The 17,464-nt window shown below is 41.6% G+C and overlaps 1 protein-coding gene across 2 annotated transcripts; it reads left to right on the top strand.

The window, feature by feature from the left end:
• The first annotated feature begins 898 nt into the window (after window positions 1-898).
• On the top strand, window positions 899-16,918 carry med1 (mediator complex subunit 1). Of its 2 annotated transcripts, XM_036141847.1 has the most exons (17): window positions 899-1,041; window positions 3,922-4,028; window positions 4,596-4,674; window positions 5,442-5,496; window positions 5,643-5,775; window positions 5,951-5,979; window positions 6,100-6,171; window positions 7,096-7,170; window positions 7,507-7,670; window positions 8,910-9,021; window positions 9,125-9,249; window positions 9,375-9,502; window positions 9,733-9,934; window positions 10,041-10,136; window positions 11,258-11,363; window positions 11,904-14,185; window positions 16,420-16,918. In XM_036141847.1, the coding sequence occupies exons 1-17, from the start codon at window positions 921-923 to the stop codon at window positions 16,533-16,535; spliced, it is 4,002 nt and encodes a 1,333-aa protein (XP_035997740.1). In that variant the 5' UTR covers window positions 899-920; the 3' UTR covers window positions 16,536-16,918. The 2 variants fall into 2 exon arrangements, with proteins under 2 accessions (XP_035997740.1, XP_012737837.3); XM_012882383.3 differs by lacking the exon at window positions 16,420-16,918 and having other exon boundaries at window positions 11,904-15,750.
• The last annotated feature ends 546 nt before the right edge of the window (window positions 16,919-17,464 follow it).

Genomic DNA, 17,464 nt, shown 5'->3' with positions numbered 1-17,464 from the left:
ATCCATTACTTATTTTAAAGAAGAACAGCAAGAAGTGCCTTGGCCAGCGTAACTTGTGGATTCTTATTGCGCCTGCGGCTTATAACATTTTCATTTGATGCCATGATTGGCTAAAACAACCTTTGGTAGGCGGGCATAGATGTCACTTTTGCCACATCAATTCGGAAAGTTCTACTGCATGTCCCTCCTTTACCTGAACAGATCCATGGGAGCAGGCCCAGTTGATAATGTTCAGAATGGAGAGCACAACATATTATCAATCTGGCTTCCCAGGTTAGAACAAATAGGCTACATAGTCAAATATTTGTAGATGCTTCTTACAAAAAAAATCAAAAAAAATCTAGTTTATTAAAATCTTATATATTTGTTTCCAATTTAAATCACATATTGACACATTTAGCTAATCATTTACGATTTTTATAAAATTATGCCACTTTTTGACCTCCTCACTTTAATTCTAAAACTTTATGTTTAAAGAATAAAACTTTTTATTATATTATTTGCTTAAGTAAAAATGTATGTATTATATATTACATCATAATTGTACTTTTTGAACAAGCAATGCCCTTTTTCCAGTTATAACCGCATGCTAATCACTTAAGTTTTTTTTTTTTTTTTTCATCTGTGTGGTTGTTTATTTGAGATGTGGCACCTTTGGATCTCCATACTTGTCTTCTTTTCTTTCTTTTTTTTTTTGTGCAGGCAGAAATTGTAATATTTCTTGTAAATTATTCACCAACAGCAGACAAAATACATGGTTTACATGCTCTCTTTCTTCAAAGGGTTTCAAAAACATATACAATTCTCCGTGAGGCTGAATAGACAACAGTCAAAGTCTATTTGTTCCTGCTTTAGGAGAGAAAGTGCGGCGTCTGTGTCTTCTACGGAAGCCCGAGTGGGCGGGCCGCAGAAGGGGAACAATGGCGGCTGGGCCTGGTGTTGCTCTACAGAGCGGCAGTCCTGCTAGGGAACTTTCCATTTCGGTCCAGCAGGGCTCAAGTCAGACTTTCGGAGACCGTATTAAAACAGAGGATGTAACAGGTGCGGGCCACTCTTTATTTTTCGTTTTTATTCTAATTTGAATAGAAAGCAATAGCACTGCTTGAGGCTACTAACTTAGAGGCTACGAGCTGACGAACAGCAACAGCTAAGGCTAGCTATGCTGTTCGCCAGGTCGTCCCTCCCAGTATAACTGCTGTGAACCGCTTTCCTGTTGTGTCTTCAAAATGTTAAAGTGCTTATATTTCAAAAAGTAAAAACACATGGTGATAAATGATTAAAAACGACAAGTCAGGCTTGTGTTGGTAGTCGGTGTGTGAACTCAAGGCTAACATAACATAAGCTAACATAAACTTTGTCTAAATACTAAGGCTGATACAAGATGAAACAGAATCGAAGTTGTTAAAATTAAGTATTTGTGCTACACAAACTGTTTTTGCAGCGTTTCTGCCTTTGCAGTGTCAGTGTGCCTATGCTAATGCGTAATAATAGCTTGTATTAATTGTCATAAAAGGGTTAGGACAAACCAGTGATGTTAGCTATAGTTGACAGTCTAACCTAGTGGCATCTAATGTGATCCAAGTTCCTAATTTTGTAATATTTTTGCATGAAATGTGATACAATCTTACCGTGATAATGTAATTGCTTGAATATCGTCCCATTTCACATATGCTTTACACATCCAGCTATATTAGATTAAATTATTAGGCAGCTGTTTTCAAATTAAGTTATGAAATCACTCCTCTATGAAGATATTCAATGAAGTCAACTTTTTTTTATCAAGTGCAGTTTAAAGAACAGCTTTTAAACTCAGTTTGCTTAAAAAAAGAAATGCAAATGAATAATAAAAACGAATATAAATAACCCAAAACACTAAAAACTGCTCATAAGATTTGGAAGCAAAACGGTATGTTGCAAAAAGAAAATTATAAAATAAGATCATAAATAAAATAATGAGAGAAAAGATACAATGTATACAGATTTGTCATGGGAGTTTATTTTATTTGTTAAGCAAGACACGGCAGTAGGTTTTTGTGACAGATAAGTTAGTTACAGAGAACAGGAACAAAGTGAAAGAAAGAAGTTTTTAGGTAATTCTATGTATGATGAGAAAATGTTTACCTAATGCCTGGTCCCTCTTGGAAAAGAGATTTTTAATCGCTATGAGACTTTAAAGAAAGGTCATATATTACCTGAAGACCTCAAGTGTAAATTTTCAATGTATATAGTGAGGATTTTTGAGCTTTATGCAAGAAGTGGCTGCATGAGGTGAGCATCAGCCAGAAGTAATCTGAAGGCACTAAGTCACTAAGAAAACGACTGTCAAAACACTGTACAGTAATTGATTGTAATTTGTAATTTGCAGGCCATTGCTTGAGAATGCACATGTTTTAAAGTTGGCAGTAGCCATCTGAATGATTCTGAGAAGCTTTGAGAGAAGGTGCTGTACAAAATTTGACTAAAATTTGTTTCTTAGCGTCACTTTGACCCAATCTCTTTGGAGGCTGAAAATGATCCAAAGATCATCATCCCTACAGTCAAACAAAGAGGTGGAAACATTATATTTGGCGAAATGTTTATTTCAACAGGTACAGGGCAACTTTGCTTCATTATTGTGACGATGGATGGGTAACATGTATTTGAGGTCAGACAGTGAACATTCACTCACGGTTACACGGGCAAAGTATAGACTTTGGGATGACTAAGCTTTTTCTATGGCTGCACCTCCACTCTGGAATCAGAGTCATAGACGAGAGCCTCTTTTTTACTCAGTCGGAACATTAAAAATTGGTCCCTCACCAATTTCCCAGCATAACAAAAATTTAACAAGTACCACCAACGGAAAAATGGAGTGGCTAAAGAAGGTGTACAATAAGGCTATGGAGTGGCTTGTCCCTGGTCCCTCAGTCCTGCTGAACACAGAATTATTAATTAGTCCCAAGATATGGCTTAACCTAGTGGCCAACTGCACAAAATGTCTTAATGCTTTGCTTCGCAGCATTTTTTTTTAATTTACCAAGCTATAAATTGTATTTTAAAACAAGGTTACTTGTAAATCAAGTTTCAACTTTTATTAGGGCTGGGCAATACATCAATTTAATCAATTAATTTGAATTTACAATTTTTTAAGATGCCATTTTTGGAAAATCTGGATTTTATTTTTGCCAACGCTCTCGTTGAGCTTACATGAAGAGAAGAATAGGCTGCAATGCTGAATGTGTATTTAAACAAATATATTGTCAAAATATTGTAAAGAAGTAACTTTTTCTGACTACTTTAATTTAGTCATTTACTTTTTTTTAAGTTAGTCTGAAATTCACAAGTGAAATAAAACCTGTTCTTATGTCATTGTGTAAAACCTCTAGCAGCAAACATTTTGTTATACTTACATTGTTTACAACGGCAGGGCCGCCATCTTTCACGTGTTGTTTTTTTTTTTTTTTTTTTTTTTGTTGCACTTTGAATTCACGTCAACTCCCAGATAAAATGCCTGATGTAAAAGCAAGTTTTTAAAAATAATTTCTCTAATTTCTATTTGTGAAACAAAAAGGAGGGCAAAAAATCCTCCTTTTTGGAAACTTTTACATGTCGGACAATCTAAGGATATTGGTATAATGAAATCGGAGACTTCGTTTTTAAGCTATTTCGGCCAGCCCTAACTTTTATCAAATATATATATATATATTTGTTTTTTTGGTTCCTGTTGTCTGTCTGCATTTAAATTACATTACCATCAAAGTTACAGATTATTATGTACATTTATTTTAAGTGTGTAAATAATCCACCCCACCCGAACAACAGTGGTTCGGATGGGGTGGATATGATGCACATGGATATTAATCATGCATATGATTTAAAATGCATGTTTTTCAACATGTATTTGATGTCTTTTGTCCTGTTTTTTTATTTATTTTTATTCAGAAGCGGAGAAGCAGAGTCGCATGGCTGCTCTACTGGAGAGGCTTCATGCTAAACACAACGCTTCGCGGCCATGGGAGGGGACCATCAATGTTGTGCGTCAGGCAATGGTGAGGCGGGGACACTTTACGCAAATCTTTCTGAATATATACCAAAACAATCTCACATTTCTAACAGCTTCCAACCAGTTGACAGAAACCTCTAGCTACTTCCTTTTAGCTTCTCTTGTCTAATTTGATTTATGGAAACAATGTTTGTCCTTTGCTTGCCAATGTTTTTAGACAGACGCCTCCTAGTGGCAGAACTATGTACTAAATCAGATAAACGTTTACATGTCGGACAATCTAAGGGTGTAATTGTTTTTTTTTTTTTTTATGTCCATGAATCCACGTTGTATGAAAAACTGAGCGAACAACTTTAGAAAGGTTTAAATATTGCTGTAGTCCCACAGCAATGCCAATGCTTTACTTATCCAGCTCACAAGAGTGTTTATTGCTTGCTCATTAAGTCAGCTAACTGCACAAATGGGTATAAACTGCTATCATATAGCCAATATAGTGAATGTATGATACTATTTATGCAATGAAAATCTGTGAAAAGTAAATCTGATCTTATTTATTATATCTTTTTTTCCTGAATTGTCATATTGATCTTTTTTTGTTCACATTGTATCTCAGGAGAAACGTGGTGTGATGAACGAAGCAGGTCATCAGCTCCTGCTCAACTGTTTGGAGACCCTGCAGAGAGCTTTGAAAGGTAAGGATGTTGACCCACAGAAGGTTTTCTTTTTAAATTATTACCATTTTCTTCAGAGGTAGGAGAAATTAACCCATCTCAAACCTCCCTTTTATCAGTGAGATTATTGAAAAAGCTGTGTTTCAACAACTGAACACCTTTTTAACAATGACCAGCCGCTTTGACATTTTCCAGTCAGGTTTGCCATGCTCACCACAGTACAGAGACCGCCCTTGTTTGTTGACATCCATATAAATACTGACTGTAGAAGAACCACAGTGCTGGTACTATTGGACATAGTGCAGCATTTGATACTGTGGATCACTCCATTCTGTTAGAGCACCTGAAAAACTGAGTCGGCCTTTTGGGTAGAGCACTCCACTGGTTTAAATCCTACTTAAAGGACAGGGACTTTTTTGTATCAGTAGGTAACTTTACATCCCAGACGACAAAAATCACATGTGGGGTTCCCCAAGGGTCCATCCTGGGTCCCCTCCTGTTCAATATCTACATGTTCCTTCTAGCTCAGATCATAAAAAACAACATCAGCTACCATAACTATGCAGACGACACACAGCTCTACATCACCATGTCACCAGGTGACTATGATTGGCTCATCGTGGATCAGGGCTGCTCAAGGGTGAAGATGACCTATTACGATCTTCTCCACATAAATGCCACGTGGCCTGTGCACACATCACTTGGCATGTGCTTTGCTGAATGGGTATTGCATGCCTTTTATCTACATAACAGGCATATTTCAAATGTTTCGATCCTTTCTTTTTCAGTCTCATCTCTCCCCTCCATGACAGATCGCCTGGAGTCTATCGCTCGACAAAACATGTGAGTGTCATACACTTTTTTTTGTTGTTCCATCTTTTACTATTTTCTTTCTACGTTTCTCTTCTTTTTTTTGTGAGTAAGTTGGAGCCTGGGAAGATGTGAAATGATCTGTTTCAGGTTTGATCATTTGTTTCCTGTCTATGTAGGTTGGGCTCTCACCTCAGTCCAACAAAAACAGAGTGCTACATCACGTCGGACATGTTTTATGTGGAGGTGCAGCTGGATACTGCCGGCCAGCTGGTGGACGTCAAGGTTGCTCACCAGGGGGAAAACCCAACGGTTGGTATATTTCCATTTGACTTTAAAAATAAGATCTTGGGTAATGATGTCTAAGATGAGAGAATTTTAGAAAATGGCTCCATCAGAGAAGATAGACTTTCTTTAAATGCTTAAAATGTTTGCCAAACCTAATATGAAAATGGATAATGATTTTGTCTTTATTTGGTGGTTCCAGAGTTGTCCTGAACTTATTCAACATCTAAGGTTGGTAAAAGCAACAAATTTAATACTTTTGCACTTCATCAGAAACAGTAAAGGAGATGTACTTATGCTTTGGGGTAATGTTAATACTTTGATGACGTCCATTGTAACTTTTTTCTTTAGTGAGAAGAACTTTGAAGCCTTTTCTAAACATCTCAAGGGACTGGTTGATTTATACCGGCTTCCTGGTGACAAGTAAGTTTCTTTGTAGATGATGAAATGTTGTTTAAAGCTACCCTGAACACTTTGCCTTGTCATGTGTTCAGAAAAATATTTAAGTTCATAGATATTTATGTTTGTACTCTGCGTTGTAAACCCACTCTTCTGAGGATGTAAAACTTAACCAATATTGATCTAGACTCAAATGTAGCTTTAATGTGTTAAATTGATACCAATACCCCTGGGCTGAATTAAAAGCTACTTATAAACTGAGTTATTGTAGACTTCAGGTTTTGCTGCAGACCCGACACTCAAAGTACTAAAATAATTCCTTTAATTTTATTCACACACAGCTTCAATCCCTTATTCACCTCCTCGGCTCTGTGCCTCTGATAACTGCAGTATTGGTAAAAATTAGAGTTTAAAAATTTAAGTGCTGTGGATTCAGGCACCGTTTTTAAATTTCATAAATTATTTGATACAGTTCATTTCTAGATCCAAACAAGTTTATATATTGTATATATTGAGAAATAATTATGTTTAATTGAAACAAATTTGAGATTTTATTTATAAACTGACATTTATTACTACACAAACACAACAAAGTACCGAAAATAGGTACCGTTAAGTAATGGTATCGATTCCCGGGCACAGGCATATCAGTTCAAATGTGAAAGATACCCATCCCTAGGTCTCCTAGTGACAATGATTGGGAGCTTGACCATCCTGTCATCAGGTCACTGGTCAGAGAATCAGCCGATCTCCTCACCAACCAAAATGAATCCAATAAAAAAATATTTGTAGAAATACTTTTAACTGTTTGATATGTAATCCAGCATGATCTAAAGGGATTTCAAAAAAATATAAAACCAATAATTTTGTTTAGTTTTATGTTGTTATTTCTAGAAAATACATTTAATTGTATAACTTTGATTTTTTTTTTTTTTTTTTGTGTTTCAGTAAACTGAAAACGAAGATGTACATAGCTCTGCAGTCCCTGGAGCTCGATCTCACCAAGATGATGCACATGTTTAGGTACGTTAACAGAAAAGCTTTTATTTCGTACTAGAGATTTCGCTCTGCATTTATGATTAACGGCTCCGTGAAGACCAGAAGATTGTAACATCTGACGAGGCACAGCATTCCCGTCAGATTTAAAATCAAAAATGATTTTAGTCTGAGGAGCTTTAGTGTGGACTGATGTAATGCCATGTCATGTTTAGCATGTTGGTCTGTAGAGCCATCATCGGCTATTATAAAGTAGCGCAACTTAGTAAAATATATGATAGGTAGTCTTCAGAAGACCACCTAATCACGCTCTGTTTGATTATGTGTTTGGGTGAATCTTTCCTTTTTTTCCTTATCTTCTAGGTTAGCAACAAATGCTAATTCAGTTGAAACTATTCTTCATGGGAGTGTTGGCTGGCTGACTCCCAGGAGTGGTGGAAATCTGGTGTCCCTACAGTGCTATGTGTCCCCTTATGACATATTTGAGGTGGAAACGGGCTCCCCGCTCAACTTAACAGACAACAATGGCAAGTCCAGTTATGAACAGTGTTCACTAAAATGATACACAGGGTTCCTACGCAGTTATGAAACGTTTTTAACGGTTTAATCAATTTTTAGCTCTGGATTAGTATTGGGATTGTGTCCATTTTACGAATGGACAAAAGTGTAATGAGAACCAATAAATGCAGCAAATCCAAGACAAAACATTTAATTTGAACATATATCTATGTGAAATCCACTCCATCACACTTAAATTTTAACATTTTACTCATCAGTTTTTTCTTTTGTTACTTACTATATGCAGACTAGGTCTGCGTGTTATTTGGGAAAAGTGCAAAAATATGGAGGAATGTTGCAATAAAAATATGACTTGTGATAAATAAATAAACAAGTAATTAAAAAGCATTGCTATACTTCTGCCTGGGTTTATAGCAAACGTTGACCCCAGATAACAAGTGGCCTGTCCAGCTACTGGAAAAATAAAATAAAATAAATTTATTGAAGAAGTTGCTTCTGGCTAACCTCCTCTGTTTGGGCAATTACAATTGAGTTGTAGTTTTTTTTAATGACTTGACCACCTTACCACCTCTTTATTTTCTAAAATGTTTTGTACTGCATTAAACAACAAGTGTCACCAAATATGTGCCACAGAAGCTTTTGTATGCACTGCTAAGCAAGTAAGCGGTTCCTGATGAATCATATCTCATACACTGTTGTCACAATAATGAGTAATCTGCAGCCCTCATTCAAAAGTAAAAATGGGCAATTTAACTACCTTTTTGATCTCTTAACAACTTTAAATTTAGGTTGAATTGCACCGATTTTGCAAATTAAGTCTAAAATGCCAAACAAGTTATTGAAATTGTTAACTTTTGCTTTTACAAACTTAGTAAAGGTACCAGTAATCACAAAATGAGCTTTAAAGAATCTGTACTTGGTCTTTTCCTTCTATTCCTTACTTAAAAAGTCCAAATATATATAGATTTTGAATTAGAGTTAATCTAAGTTAGTAAAGTAGTGAAACAGGACTATAGTACACTTTATAATCAAAACCCCTTTTAAAGTGTTGTGGGTTTCATAATTTCTGGATCCAACAGATAAGACTCAAATGTCCTTTGTGTTAAGACTGGAGAAAAAAAAAAAAGAGTTTCACTCTGAGAAAGTGTTACATTTGGTAATAAAAAATGTGTTGGAGCCCTGGATTGGTGGTAAATATCCTGGCAGACCTTTTACATATCTTTTTATGTGGACATTTCTTTTTGCAGTTCCACGTTCCCTGGGTGTCAGCGTCTCTGTGACAATCGAAGGAACTTCAGCTGTGTACAAGCTCCCAATTGCTCCACTCATCACCGGATCCCACCCTGTTGATAACAAAGGGTTAGTGAGCACCTATCATAGTTGATACACATAAACACACATTTTTAGTTATGATAACGTGAAATCAGCATCACAAATGTCTGTTTTTTTTTCTTTATATTAGCACGCCGTCCTTTTCCACTGTGAGCAACTCCAACAGCGTGGACCTGCCGGCCTGTTTTTTCCTCAAGATGAACCGCCCCATGCCTTTCTCACTCTCCTTCATTCAGAGGCTTGGCAATGCTACTTGTGAGTTCACCTTGTGTAAATACAATTGTTTGGTTGTAATTAATTTATTATGCAAAGGTTACATGTGTTTCCTTTAAGGATTCAGACCTAAGCATCTCCAGTTTTCTTTTTTTTTTTCCTCCCAGCGATCCCAGTGTTTGAGACGGCACCCAACGTCTCACCTCTGTACCAGCTAATTGTCCAGAGTCAGCTGCAGCTTCTGGAGGAGGGCGGCTCTGTGCCGGCCACCTTGCATAACATGCAATTTTATTCTGTAAGCTGATTTCTGCTGCGTGTCTGTTGTATCAGCCTGTTGTATTTCTTTTTTGCTCTCCTATTTCAGTTATTAATTGTACTAAATAAACTGTGTAAGCATTTATAGAATATACGGCGAATTATGTGAAATATAATTTCCTCATCCAACACAAATATGCATGTTTTGCATTTTTGTTTAAATAAAACATAAAAACAATTTTTTTTTTTGTTTTTTACATTTTTTGCCAGATCTTACCAGACCAGCATCACTGTTATTTCCTAAACGGTGATGCGCCAGTGCACGATGGCCACTCGTTACAAGGAGCAATGGTGTCCAAGATCCCCTTTCGCCACCCAGCGCAGGTTCCACTCTTGCTGGATATCATTCGCCACCAGGCAGCACACAACACCTTGATTGGCAGCTGTGTCAAACGAACATCTGTCAAAGAAGGTAAGTCACTATGACAAAAGCTGTACATTAGACACCAACAACCTTTCTTCTTCCGCCCCATTCAACTAGAGCATTGTTTCTTTTTATTTCTTTTTGTTTTTCTCAGACAGTGCAGGTCTTCTGCAGTTTGAGGTCTGTCCTCTCACCGACTCAAGTTTTAGCGTCTCTTTCCAGCATCCAGTCAATGAATCTTTAGTCTGTGGTGAGTAGCTGCTTTGACAGAATCCTACATTTTCTGCCTTTTTTTTTGTTGTTGTGTAAAGTTCCTGCTAAGTTTGCAATTAGCGGGTTGCCGGTTCGATCCCCCACTCCGACCATCTCAGTCGTTATGTCCTTGGGCAAGACAATTTACCCGGTGGCGCCGATGTATGGTTGCCTCGCTTCTGTCAGTCTGCCCCAGGGCAGCTGCGGCTACTAACAGCTCACCACCGTCTGGGTGTGGATGACTGACTGCAGTGTAAAACACTTTGGGGTCGTTAGAGTTGATGAAGCGCTATACAAGTACAAGCCATTTACCATTTATTTATATGAATGTATAAAAGCTATTTGCAATAGTTAAAATATTTAACAGATATACACATACTCTTGGAAAGTAAGGAAAAATATAGATTTTGATTTGCCAAAAAGATAATCAGAGGCACATACATTGAACGAGGTGAATAAGTGATTCAAACAGTGTCGGGTAATTATTTTAGTGCACATTTGCAATGTGAAAATGGAGCAGATCTCCTCTCTGCTCTCTTTGCATGCATGGCTTTCAGGACGAGGCATGTGCCTGTGAGATAGCGCTGAGGAAAGTAGGGACCGACAGAAGCACTCGCTGCTGTTGTGAGACAATAACAGTAGAAAGATTGCTGCTTTAATATGAAGTCGCTAAATCTGTAAAAACACAGAGAAATGTCACTAGATTTGTCTCTAGTCGCTTTTTTGAAAAAGAAAAGTTGGTAGAGGGGTCTGAAAAGTCCCTGATTTAAAGACAGAGTGGCTTAGTTGGCAGCGCTGGACTGTCTCTAGTTTTCCTTCACTACCAAGAGCAGCACAGCACAGTAGCCAACGGTGTTGGTTTTTCAAAATAAAGTCACTTTTAACATTTCATGATATGTACATTCATTTTAAACTCTGATTATGTTCAGAATAAGTGTGCAAATATACAGTATGCTACATTACATGCTTTACATTCTTTTAACATATTTTTTATTAATTCTGAAGGAGTGGCAGCTTTTATTTTGGTGTGGCTTATTGCCACGATCATGTAACGCAAACCCTGAAACCTAAAAACTAGCCTCCTCTTGTCTTTCTGCACTCTTTTTTTTTTTTATCTAGTTGTGATGGAGGTGATTGACTCCAGACAGGTGTCCTGCCACCTTTATAAAGGACCGTCGGATGCTTTGATCTGCACTGACGAATTTATTACTAAAGTGGTCACAAGGTGAGTCTTTTTTCCCCCTCCTCCTAAATGTGTTTATATCAAAAGTGCATTTAGGCAAGGCAAATTTATTTATATAGCACAATTCAGTACAAAGACAATGCAAAGTGCTTTACATGATTAAAATATAGCAAAATAAAACAGAATAAAAGCAAGTAGGAATAAAATGTAGATGGAAAAAAAGAACAAAAAAGTGGTGATTCAGTTAACTAGAACAGTCAAAGGCAATCCTAAACAAATGTGTTTTTAATCTTGATTTAAAGGAACTCGGGCTTTCCGCACCTTTACAGTTTTCTGGAAGTTTGTTCCAGATAAGTGGAGCATAGGAACTAAATGCTGCTCCTCCTTATTTAGTTCTGGTTCTAGGTATGCAGAGCAGGCTGGAGCCAGAAGACCTTAATGGTCTGGATGGTTGATACACTGATAACAAGTCTGTGATGTATTTAGGTGCTAAGCCATTTAGGGATTTATAGACTAACAGAAGTATTTTAAAGTGTATTCTCTGAGATGCATTTAGTAATAATTGTTTCCTCCCCGTTCTAGATGCATGTCCATTCCTGTTACCATGCGGGCCATTCGGAGGAAAGCCGAGACCATCCAGGCAGACACTCCAGCCCTCTCACTAATAGCGCAGACCGTGGAGACCATGGTGAAGAACAATCCTCCGCCCTCCGGTAGTCCTACCTACAATATGGTGGCAGGAGACGGCATTAACCCAATGGGACTACCCGGGCTTACCGGTGGCAACACTCCTCCTGGTGGAGGACCGCCCGGGGGACCTAACTTTGCGGGTCCGATCACAACCATCTATGGAATGTCCCGTGAAAGGCAGGGAGAGTGCCTGACCCCAGGAGTGGTTGCTGGCCAGCAGCAGCTGCAGCAGCAGCAGCAAGGCCAGGGCCATTCAGACGACTACAGCAAAGTCACGCAGAACCCCATTCTGACCAGTTTGTTGCAGATAGCTGGAAATGTTGGGTCCAGTCCCAGCTCCCAGAATGCACCACAGCCCCATCAAACCCCACCACCGACGTCATCCCCTGCCAGCAACACGAAGAGTCACCCCATGCTGATGAACCTGTTGAAAGACAACCCCGCACAAGACTTTGCTGCGCTGTACAGCTCCAGTCCCTTAGAGCGTCAGAACTCTTCGTCTGGCTCTCCGCGAACAGACGGCATGGGCGGTGCCTGTCCTGGCGGTAACACCAAGGGCAAGAAGAAGCGTCCCCGGGGTCCTGAAAAGGGCGGAGTGCTGCCTGGAGTGGGTGCGGGTGGTGGGGGCGGCGGCCTGGGCATGAAACCCCAACAAGGATCCTCCATGCCGCAGCACCTCCAGCACCATGTTGCTCACGAGGATGATTTTCACCGCAAGCTCCTCTCAATGGATGTGGACGCCTCCCAGAATCCGATATTTGACGTGAACCTCCCTGGCGATACTCTGGACACGCACCACAGCATAACTCCAACACTTAGCCAGTGTGGGACGCCGCCTCCCGGCTCCGGCATGGCTTACTCGCAGTCTCACGTCCAGTCCCAGCAGCAGCAGCCGGGTTCTGTGCCGCCTCGTATCGTCCGTCTGCCCAGCTCTGACAGCATCGGGCCCGATATCACAGAAATCCTGCAGGACTTACCAGAGCAAACTGGGAAAGGTAGCGTTGGGAGCCACGGGCAGCCCGAAGACGGAGGTCCTCTGGGCACTCCCATCCGCGACTCCTCCAGCTCGGGTCAGGGTAGCACGGTGTTCGATTCTGCAGACATTTTCAATTCCAACAGCAACGAAAACCCGTTTACTGACGCGGCCGACCTGATCGCGGAGGCAGCTGCGACTGCTGCCACTCCCAACAGTGACTCCTCCTCCAATAACTTCTTTCCTGATCCGTCCGACTTCAACGCAGACCTTTTGAACTCAGGCCACGCCTTCTCCCAAAGCTACTTTGATGACAGCTCTCCAAGTGCTGATGGAGACATGGACTTGGTCAAGGGTTTTGGGGGAGGTAGCCAGCAGAACACTCCCACGGGGACTCCACAGAACCCTCCGCATGGACAGAGCACTCCAGAGCCTTCGCTGAAGGACCCATTTGAAATGGGGATAGTCTTTGGAGGCAACGGTGGCGGTGGTAAACCGCTTCTGGGCCAAGCGCCCGACTTGATAGACACACACAGCGGAGGATCCCAGAGCCCCCTTATGATGGGACTCGGCGCCGCTTGTTCGGATTTTAAAAATGCAGAACCAAAAGTCAAACAACAGGGACTCATACGGCCGAAGGACGAGAACGGGGGAAATGGCGGCAGCAGTTCTGGGATGGGAATTGGAGGCAGCTCAGCTGAGGGCAAACAGGTCAAACGGAGCAGGACGCCATCCAGTGAAGGAAAGTCTAAAGATAAGCCCCCCAAGCGCAAAAAGCTCGATCCTGACGGGAAGTCTCCCTCTCACAGCTCAGGAGGGCGCCCCTACACGCCTCCTAGTGGCGGTTCGGGCTCCGGGGGTAGCATGAGCGGCGGAGGGTCCAAGTCCCCCGGTAGTTCTGGACGCTCGCAAACTCCCCCGGGAGGCGCCACGCCCCCAATCCCCAAAATCACCATCCAGATCCCAAAAGGCACCATCACTGGGGGGAAGACGTCCTCCCACGGCGGATACACCTCCAGCAGCTCGGCGACGAGCAACACAGGCGGCGCGGGCGGGACGAGCAGCAGCAAGAGCCACCATTCACACTCGTCCTCCTCCGGGAAGATCAAGTCCAAAGACGGGTCCACGCAAGGCAGCAGCTCTAAGCCGGGGGGTTCGGGAGGCGGAGGTGGACAGTCACAGATGAAAGGATCCTCTCAAGGTATGAGCGTCGGCAAACCAGGATCGTCCCCGATCACTAAACACGGTCTGTCTGGGCCCGGGGGTACTGGAGGTGGAATGGGAAGTGGCAGTAAAATAAAGCCTCAGGGAGGTAAACCTCCGGGCTCGCTTATGAATCCTAACATAAAGCCTAACATCTCACCTTCCCATTCCCGCTCCAGTAGCTCTGGCGATAAACTCTCCTCTCCAATGAAAATGCAGCAGTCCCAAGTTCCGGGAACTCCTCCATCTTCCAAAGCTAAGTCTCCGATCGGATCGGGCAGTGGCAGCTCGGGAGGCTCCAAGTCCTCCTCCGGCGGAGGTTCCCAAAAACCAGGTGGTGGGGCCTCTTCTGGTTCTGCATCTTCCTCCTCCAGCTCATCATCCGGCTTTTCTGGTGGGTCCCAGTCGCAGTACGGCAGCGGTGGAAGTGGAGGGGCAGGAGGTGGTAATGGAAGCGAAGGAAACAGCGGAGGAAGTGGTGGAGGGGCGGGCCAGAACAGTGCAAATAACCCCAACGCCAAAGGGAAGTCTCCCAGCAGAAACAAGAAGCCTTCTCTAACAGCGGTCATAGACAAACTGAAGAGTGTGGGCGGCGGAGGAGTTGGGGAGGACGGTTGCGAGGTAGGGACCCCGGTTGGAGGTCCGGGCTCAGCGTCCACTCCTGGCGGTCCTGGAAATGTTCCCAGCGGACCTTCAAACGTAGCTTCCTCTAAGCATTCCTCTTCTTCCCAAAGCGGAGAATATAAGCGGGAAAAGTCCGACAAAGAGGGGAAATCCAAAGTGATGGTTTCAGGGGTCGGCAGTGGAGACAAAAAAATGATGGACCCAAAAAGTAGCGGTTCAGGCGGGACCACTCTGGCCAAAATTATCATCAGCAAACCAGACGGGGGCTCGCCAAGCATCAAGGCCAAAGTGACGCTTCAGAAAACCGGGGAAGGGTCCGGAGAGTCTATGCGTCCACAAATCTCCAGCCTCAAAGCGTCCCCCCTGTTCAGTGGCTCCACCCCGAAGCACGACCGCTCGTCGCCCAGCCACAGCCGCTCGCCGGGATACACCCCCCTCAACCACGACAGCGAGAGCGAATCGGGGAGCAGCTCGGTGGCCGAGAAATCCCACCAGAACAGCCCCAGCTCGGACGACGACCAGACGGTGCGCCCCCTGCCACCCCAGGACTACATGAGCTCCATCCCCCTCAGCTCGGGCGAGAAACACAAGAAGCACAAGAAGGAGAAGAAGAAGTTGAAGGACAAGGAGCGAGAGAGGGACAGAGACCGAGAGAGGGACAGGGAGAAGGAGAAGAAGAAGTCCTCCATGTCCATGGGGTCTTCTTCCCACTCAGCAAAGGCAGACAGTTGGTCCCGGTCTCCCATCTCAGCCTCAGACTCGTCGCTCTCCATGCTCGGCTCAGATCGTCCGTCACGCTCCAGTCCAATGTACATAGGAAACGAAGACGATGACCTTATGGACTCCGCCCTCACGGGCGACTTTTAAATCTGATTTTACCTAAACCTGAGGGTTTTTTACCGTATTTTTCAGCCTATAAAGCACACTTAAAATCTTTAAATTTTCTCAAAAATTGACGGTGCGCCTTATAATCCGGTGCACCTTTATATGTGATTACCGTTGTGCTTACTGGACGATTTTTATGTGGTACAATGCGCTCAAGAATCTGTTAAAATGTGCTCCAGGCGTGCTCAAAAACCCAGAAAAAAGAATATTAAACAAAATGTTTAAGTACGACTGGTTAGCAACAAAGCCGCTCCGCTCAGTGGATATTCAGAGCATCACGGTCGGGCCCCTGAGCTGTCTACAAGACTGCCTGACTGTAATGTCTAAACTAGAAGTGCATTCATGTAAGGCAGTCTAGAGTACGCGCTAGCATCAATAAACCTTGTAAGTTAATTTAATATAAAAGTTACGTTTATTTTGGGCTTTATGTTAGAAACAGGACAGTGTAGTCCAACGTCTCCGTCCTCCCGACAGACGGATAGTTCTCCCCATGTGTGTGCGTGAAGGGGCGGAGTGATATTACAAAAGTTTTAGTGCCTTATGGTCTGAAAAATACGGTATATTTTTGCTGTGCTTCAACATGCAGAGTTTACTTTTATTTATTTAGCTCAAGCCACAGGATCGAACTGGATATGCAAACATGACCTAGAAATATTAAAGCTGTCCTCCTTATTTTTACCGTACAAGTATATGTGAACCCTTTTTGCCTGCTCCCTTATTCAGGGGTCGCCACAGGAAGGGATTACAGCTCGCACACAGACTTGATCGTTTTTACGCAGGACGCCCTTCCAGACTCGGCCGGGATTCGAACGCGGGCCCCCCGTCATGATGCTTCATGACGGTGGACGATGCGGATCAAAATCTGCAGCCAGCTACCTTTAACTCCACTACAGAAACGCTTTTAAACAAAAGGACATGGTTTTGCTCTTCAGAGCATTTTATCTGTGAGAATAGCTTTTTTTTTAAGCATCTTCTTTCTACGTTGTTACCATGTTGTATGCTTCCCCAAAAAAGCAGAAGATCTGATTTAAAAGTTATAAAACAAGAATAAACTTCATTTGTTGTTGTTTTTAGGTGCAGAAGATAATTTTTAGATGATGCTTTGTTTATTATTCTGTAAAAAATATTGTAGGACCAGACGATGGCTGATGGTCGAGAAAATGACTTTTTATTGTTGTAGAATCTTTTTAAAGCTTGAAATAAATATTTAACTTCTTATAAACTCTTTTTTTCCTGTGTTGAACAAACTTAATTACATGTACACATGTCTTGAAAAGTAATCATACCTGTTGAATTTACTTCGTAGTAACAAAAGCCATTACTTTAGGATTTTATGTGACGGAGCAACATAAAAGTAGTTCACAGTGATGTAGGGCTGTACAATTTGACCAAAAATCGAAATCCTGATTTATTTTAACCATAATTGCGATTTATGTCTGACTTTTCTCTGCATTAACCACAAGCAACAAAAATGTCCTTGTTGAAGATTGTAAACGAGGACTATTTCAAACAAGAAATTAGTTTTTTTTAAGTAATTAGAATATTCTTTTTAAGGAGAATAGCTTGTTGAGTTGGACGTTGTTGAACATAAAGTGCAGCCGGTACTTAATACCATGGTGAGACTCCTGAAAGTTTCTGTTAAAGAATTATTGATTATATTAACTCTAAAACAAGTAATAAAATTATTTTTTCTCACTATTGCAACTCTCTTCTCTTCCATGTACTGTTGCACAGCCAAAAATTGCAGACCTCTGCGATTTGGAAACAG

Source organism: Fundulus heteroclitus, chromosome 10 (assembly GCF_011125445.2).
Source record: "Fundulus heteroclitus isolate FHET01 chromosome 10, MU-UCD_Fhet_4.1, whole genome shotgun sequence".
Taxonomy (NCBI): Eukaryota; Metazoa; Chordata; class Actinopteri; order Cyprinodontiformes; family Fundulidae; genus Fundulus; species Fundulus heteroclitus.
The sequence above is the reverse complement of the archived record's forward strand: the minus strand, read 5'-3'. Positions and strand labels throughout refer to the sequence as shown.